The sequence below is a fragment of the Vollenhovia emeryi genome, unplaced genomic scaffold (genome assembly GCF_000949405.1).
Source record: "Vollenhovia emeryi isolate VEMERY1.0 unplaced genomic scaffold, V.emery_V1.0 DF940333.1, whole genome shotgun sequence".
Lineage (NCBI taxonomy): Eukaryota > Metazoa > Arthropoda > Insecta > Hymenoptera > Formicidae > Vollenhovia > Vollenhovia emeryi.
The window spans coordinates 1-6,862 of record NW_011966033.1 but is presented as its reverse complement, the minus strand read 5'-3'; the positions used below and the strand labels follow the sequence as shown (position 1 = coordinate 6,862).

Sequence of the window (6,862 nt, the reverse complement as noted above, 5' to 3'; positions counted from 1 at the left end):
CATATTGCTCATAATTTGGAAAAAGCTTCGATACGTTTATCATAATTATATTTTCTTTTAAACATAAATTCAGCAATATAATGTTCAAAATGATAATCTCGAGTACCATAACGTGGTATATTTGCTCGCAATTCTCTCTATAATCTTTCTACATTCGCTGTATGAACACCAGTTTCTGGATCAACAAAATTTTTAGAATGGTTTACTGTCCTATGAGTATAATTACAGTTTTTTAATGAATCGTATGCTCGCCATTTATCAGTATGTACAATTGAATCTGGAGCAATGTGTTTTTGAATAAGTGGTATTAGAGTCTCGGCACTTCGATTTGGTATAGGCAAAATAAATATATTTTTAGTGTTGCGTTTGATACCACCGAATATCCATTGACCCCTAATAATACGTCCAGTATTATATTTTCTCTTTCCTATTTTACATTCATCAAGTTCGACTATAATGTCTTTTCCGCCAATTTGCTTTTGTTCAGCATGGATCGATTGTTGAAGTAGCTACACAATTAGACAATAGTACATAAAGAACATTAGTATGTATTACACAGTGGCCAGAGCTCGAGCGTACGGAGATGAAGGGGTTCTTTTTCACAACTCGCCGTTCTTTATCTCTTTGATTGCACTTCTTACAGTGTTCGCCTTTATTTGTAACTTAAATCTTTACAACCACGGAATGCGCGCGTGGTCCTCACTTGGTCGCACATGCTTCCTCTGTCGTGTCTACTCGCATACTCTTCCTTGCTCTCCCTCCGTTTCGGTATTAGGCGCCTTTTCTGCCCTCTCTCGGCGCTATATATCTATGGCTTGTAACATTTGATCGCGCGCTATATGAACGTATTCACTCTCGACATGCCGCCCCCTTTGAAAGACATTGACTTTCAACACCAAAACGGAAAGATCGTTATCATACTCTATAAAATAACACACACAATAAATCATGACTAATGAGGAAGCTCCTCGTCCAACGGTAATATACATATCTTCGCTATCGCCCTTTTTGTCTCACCTACTTGCGTGCGCAGTGAGACCACTCGGACCAAGTCATCCTTTCCGCGTATTAGCTCGGTAATCCGACCGAGCCTCCACTGAGTTGGAGGTGCATTGTCATCGCGAATGAGCACTAAGGCCCCTATCTTTAAGTGAGAGTTAGGACAGGCACGTCTCCATTTTGATCGGAATTGCAATTGTGTCAGGTATTCACGAGACCATCGTTTCCAGAAGCTCTGAACGAGCTGAGTCAATAGTTGATATCTACGCAAACGGTTCGCGGTCAATGAGGTGACGTCCCTCTCCGGTAACGCCACGATCGGCGCTCCTACCAGAAAATGCCCCGGCGTAAGGGCTGCAAAATCGTGCGGATCGGTCGACATGGGCGACAACGGTCGGGAATTCAAGATTGCCTCTATCTGAGCGAATACAGTGGTTAGCTCCTCAAAACTCAGTGATGTCTGATTGATTGTTGTTTTGAATAGATTCTTTGCGGCCTTAACAGCTGATTCCCATATTCCTCCCATATGGGGGGAGTACAGGGGAATGAATTTCCATTCTATAGATTGCTCCGCCGCGAATTCTATGATCTCAGATTGTCCTCTTTGGCTTTCCAGAAATTTGCCAAGGTCGTCTAATTCGTTCTTGGCGCCCAAGAAATTCCGACCATTGTCCGACCAGATACTCCCGCTCCTGCCGCGACGGGACATGAAACGCTTCAAAGTATTGAGAAAACAGGGGGTCGATAAATCGGATACAATCTCCAAATGAATTGCCCTCGTGGACATACAAACGAATACGGCCAGATACGCCTTTCCGGTCTTATTTCGCGAGATCTTAATGCAAAATGGCCCGGCGTAATCTACCCCTGTGTTCGTGAATGGTCTCGACGGCACGACCCTGTCCGCGGGGAGACTACCCATCAATTGTCCCATTTTACGCAGAGCTCTGCGGAAACACAATATACACTTACGCAGTACGCCGCGGATCGCCGTTCCGGCGGAGATAATCCAATATTTTTCACGCAAAATTGACATCAATGTATGAGCACCCACGTGCAAATTTCTGTAATGGGCGTCTCGGATTACTAGAGTTGTAAAAAAATGTTTCTTGGGTAATAGGATAGGAAATTTTGTGCTGTATGGTAAGGTCGAATTTCGCAGACGACCCCCCACTCGCAGGATGCCCTCTTCGTCCAGAAATGGATTGAGAGACAATATCGTGCTCTCGGAACTGATCCGCTGTTGCTTCTGAAGCTGACGCAACTCCCCCGGGAAAGACAGCGACTGCACAGTCCTGATGAGGATGCTCATCGCCCCGTCAAGCTCCTTCACGGTGAGCGCCCCGAAACGACGCTCACCTTTAACCTTGCAACGCACGTTGCCCATAAATCGGAGGCAATAGGCCGCCACCCGTCTCAGCCGCACCAACGAAGAGAATCGATCGATCAGACTCCATGCCTCGGTCGCCGTCAACACTACCGGACGGGTCCTCGCCTCATCCTCGGGAATCTCGCCTAACACCAGATGCCGCGGCCACAAGTCCGGCGACTGGCTCAGCCAGCCAGGTCCCGTCCACTAGAGCGAGGATGATGCCAAACTCTCGGGCTCGATTCCTCTTGTTATCATGTCAGCGGGATTGCTGGAGGTGTCGACATGTCTCCACTGGTTGCGTTCGGAAAGAGTCTGGATCTCCGCAACGCGGTTGCCGACAAAAACCTTCCAGTGTGTGGACTCCTTGTTTATCCAATGAAGGACTATGGTGGAATCAGTCCAGTATACCACTTCGTGAAACCGAACGGTCCAGGCCTGTATCATTTTGCTCACCAGATTGGCTAGAAGTACCGCGCCACACAACTCCAAGCGAGGAATGGATGTCGCAGCAGGGGGCGCGATGCGGGATTTAGAACAAAGCAGGTTTACATGCCGGATTCCCTCGGAATCCACATGACATACGTAAACAGCTGCTCCATAAGCCTTCTGAGAGGCGTCGCAAAACCCGTGCAGCTCCATCCGTCCACGCGAATCTCCAGCCAAGCATCGAGGAACGCGAATCCTCGGCATGTCGGTGAGCTGGCGTCTATAATGACGCCACTGCTGCTGAATGTGATCAGGTAATTGGCTATCCCACTCGATCTTCAGTTTCCATAACGTCTGCATGAGCATCTTGGCCTTCAAGGTTACCGGGCTGATGAGCCCAAGAGGATCGTAAATGTGTGCTATCATGGATAGCAGTTTTCGTTTTGACATCGCCTCCTCGGCGGGGAGATTGATCTGGTAGACAAACTCATCACACCCTGGATCCCACAACAGGCCCAGGGTCTTCACTTCCTCCGAAGCCAGCATTCTATTCGGCGTATCGACCCGAGCCACAATGTCCGACACGTTCGATGGCCATTTGTGCAGCCTCATTCCAGCCGACGACAGGATCGAGATGATTTCTCTCTTAATCTGACGAAGCTCACCTATGGTGGCGGCGCCAGTAAGCATGTCGTCAACGTAAAAATCTCTCTTCAAGACAATCGATGCCCCGGCGCGGGCCTGGTTTTCATCCGCAAGCTGATGAAGACATCTGATGGCCAAAAATGATGCCGCAGCCGTTCCGTACGTAACCGTGTTGAGTTCATAAACTCTTGCGGGCTCCTCTGAACGCTCGCGCCACAGAATTCTCTGCCATCGTCGATCCTCGGTTCTCAACAAGATCTGTCGATACATCTGAGATATGTCGGCCGTTAAAACATATGGGTGCTGCCGGAAGCGGGCGACGATGCTCACCAACTCCTGTTGAATCGCGGGTCCGACCATCAAAATGTCGTTCAGCGATTTCCCCGACGATGTCTCGCAAGAAGCGTCGAATACCACTCTCAGTTTGACGTATCCTTCCGGGCCCCTGCATACACCGTGATGAGGCAGCAAGTTTCCCACCGGTTCCGCCGGCCCACCATCCACCAGTGACATGTGGCCTGCGCTCTCGTAGTCTCTCATAAACTGTACGTAGCTCGCGTATAGCTCCTTGTTCCTCCTAAATCGTCGCTCCAATGATCGCAGTCGCCCATAGGCCGCACCGAACGACTCCCCCAACTCGCGCGGATCCCCCTTAAACGGCAGGGAGACCTCATACCTGCCGACCTCGTTCCGACGCATGCCCTTCACAAAATGCTCCTCGCACGCTCGCTCCTCAGCGCTCAACAACCTTCTTGATTCGCATCTCTCTATCTCCCAAAATCTCTGTAGCTGTTGATTCATCAAGCCGTCCGTCGCGCTGCAACAAATCACCGGAGATCGCGCCGGAGCCGCCCGCGAGACTCCCCCCCCCCCCGAGGATCCATCCTAAATGAGTGTTCTGGAATATAGGCTGCGAGTCACTCAATCGAATCCGTCCGCCGCGCAGCAAGGACCAAAAAATGCCTGCTCCCAGCAGCAAGTCAACCCGCTGGGGCACGTTGAAACGGGGGTCCGCAAGGTTCGATAAGGATATAGACTCGGGAATCTGAATGCAGCTCAAATCGATGCGGGACTCGGGAAGGGGACAGGTGATCGACTCACTAACTATTAATTTGACTGGTTGCTCATAATTCGAAAGACGCGATCCTATAACTGTTTTTACATACGCCTTGGTGGACGTTGTCTGCTCGTTGAATCCTGATATCATCTGTTCCCACCTAATCTCGGGTAAACGCAACCTTTCGCAGAGCTCCGCGGTAATAAAGTTAAGTGTTGCGCCACTGTCCAACAAGGCACGCGCCTCGCGCCACTCATTCACATTGTCTCTAATCTTAACAAGCGCTGTCGATAGTATGATCGCGGATTCGCTACGCTGGGAAGCACACGCGACCAATGAAGAACTCGATGCCTCGTCAAGGCCACCCCGCGTCGACGGGGTTGGTTGACCTCCCGCAAGCCGAAGGCCTGGGTGCAAAAGAGAATGATGTCTTCCCTGACATGGCACTATCTTACAATGGCGGGCCTTGCAATATTTTGCTGAATGGCCTCGGTTAAGGCAGTTAAAGCACAACCCAAGCCTCCTGACCTCGGCGCATCGCGATTCTACTGACATATTGTTAAAAACCTTACACGCATACAACTTGTGGCCGCCCTTACATAATTTACATTCAGCCTTATCAGTCGTTACAACATGTGAAACACCTTTCTGTACCTTAACATTTGACCTTTTATCATTCACGCCCGACATCGACTCTAACATAAAACATTTTGCCTCAAGAAACTCGAGCAAGTCCTCAGTTTTATTCAATTTTTCGCGAACGGACTTCTCCTCCCACTCCCTGCTGGTTACCGAATCGAGCTTCGAAAGAATCCACTCGTTGATGATAGTGCTCCAGTGCTCTGTTGGCTCCTTGAGGGCAGTCAGCGCGGCTAACCTCTGCTGCACTTCGTCCGTGAGCCCCCGCAAAGCTACCGCCGTTTCCCTCTCCACTGGTTTCAATGCGAAGATGGCGCGAATGTGATGACGGGTGGCGAGACGTGAATTATCGTATCGCCTCTTCAATAGGTCAAGCGCGCTCTGGTAGTTCCCGTCTGTGATCTCAATCGATTCGATGGTCCTTTTGCATTAACGTCGAGGGCTGAAAGCAGATAGTAAAACTTTTGCAAATTAGATAGGTTAGCATTTCTGTCAACCAACGCGGAGAACGGTCCATGAAATGCCTGCCACTGCTCATAGGTGCCGTTAAACGTCGGGAGACTCATCGTCGGCAGCCTAACCGTTCCCACGTTGCCAGCCCTGACTTCTCGGGCATCATTTGCGATGTTTACATCTACGTCCTCTTCCTCGACCGACACGCGCCGACCTTGTGGTTGTTCGCTCTCAGCCATGATCACTCGCGCCCGCGTCATCACCTCATAATACGCGTTCTCGAAAGCCGTTCGCTCCCCCTCCTGCTTGGCAATGAAATCCGGCGTATTATCCAGCGCTTCTATCGCGCCTTGCGTCTCGTCAAAACGATCCCACAATGCTTCCGCTCGCTCCAGCCGAATCTTCATCTGCATAATGCTCGCCCGATCTCTCGCGTCTAAGGCCTCTACGAATGTCTTAAACTTTGTTAACTGCGAGCGGGTCGTCGCGCGACGACGCTTCAACTCCTCGTACTGTTGCTGCTTGTCAGTGGACATCGTTGATCGTTGCAAATACCTTTTTAGTGATCTCCGTCCGACCTTCCCTCTCAGCCGCGTGGCACGTGATAATGGCCGCCGTCGCAACCGTTAGGCAGCTCTCTCGTTCGCTCGCCAGCAGCTCGATGGGCCCACACTCGTTCCGAATATGAATGTCTCTCACCAAGCAATTGTTCGCACCACGCCCCGGTTCACCTCCTTGGCACTCTGGCTGATTCTCGGATTTCGGCTTTGCCGAATCCGGCTCGAAGGACCATTTGGATATTACACAGTGGCCAGAGCTCGAGCGTACGGAGATGAAGGGGTTCTTTTTCACAACTCGCCGTTCTTTATCTCTTTGATTGCACTTCTTACAGTGTTCGCCTTTATTTGTAACTTACATCTTTACAACCACGGAATGCGCGCGTGGTCCTCACTTGGTCGCACATGCTTCCTCTGTCGTGTCTACTCGCATACTCTCCCTTGCTCTCCCTCCGTTTCGGTATTAGGCGCCTTTTCTGCCCTCTCTCGGCGCTATATATCTATGGCTTGTAACATTTGATCGCGCGCTATATGAACGTATTCACTCTCGACTAGACATGCCGCCCCCTTTGAAAGACATTGACTTTCAACACCAAAACGGAAAGATCGTTATCATACTCTATAAAATAACACACACAATAAATCATGACTAATGAGGAAGCTCCTCGTCCAACGGTAATATACATATCTTCGCTATCGCCCTTTTTGTCTCAC

General features: G+C 49.9%; 3 protein-coding genes across 3 annotated transcripts; all 3 read right to left on the bottom strand.

Moving 5' to 3' along the window:
* Window positions 1–952: 952 nt before the first annotated feature.
* LOC105556110 lies at window positions 953–2,386 on the bottom strand. The gene has a single exon (XM_012003183.1). It carries the CDS (start codon window positions 2,384–2,386, stop codon window positions 953–955), a length of 1,434 nt encoding a protein of 477 aa, XP_011858573.1.
* A 189-nt stretch (window positions 2,387–2,575) lies between these two features.
* LOC105556109 lies at window positions 2,576–4,141 on the bottom strand. The gene has a single exon (XM_012003182.1). It carries the CDS (start codon window positions 4,139–4,141, stop codon window positions 2,576–2,578), a length of 1,566 nt encoding a protein of 521 aa, XP_011858572.1.
* A 34-nt stretch (window positions 4,142–4,175) lies between these two features.
* LOC105556107 lies at window positions 4,176–6,127 on the bottom strand. Its single transcript, XM_012003181.1, has 2 exons — window positions 5,640–6,127; window positions 4,176–5,559 (listed from the first exon to the last, which is right to left on the bottom strand). The coding sequence occupies exons 1-2, from the start codon at window positions 6,125–6,127 to the stop codon at window positions 4,176–4,178; spliced, it is 1,872 nt and encodes a 623-aa protein (XP_011858571.1).
* Between the last annotated feature and the right edge of the window lie 735 nt (window positions 6,128–6,862).

Coding starts and splice junctions, on each gene's coding strand:
- LOC105556109 (XM_012003182.1), bottom strand. CDS start 4,141: ATGCGTCGGAACGAGGTCGGCAGGTATGAGGTCTCCCTGCCGTTTAAG.
- LOC105556110 (XM_012003183.1), bottom strand. CDS start 2,386: ATGGGCAACGTGCGTTGCAAGGTTAAAGGTGAGCGTCGTTTCGGGGCG.
- LOC105556107 (XM_012003181.1), bottom strand. CDS start 6,127: ATGTCCACTGACAAGCAGCAACAGTACGAGGAGTTGAAGCGTCGTCGC. Junction 5,560..5,639: donor TTTCATGGACCGTTCTCCGC/GTTGGTTGACAG, acceptor TTAATGCAAAAG/GACCATCGAATCGATTGAGA.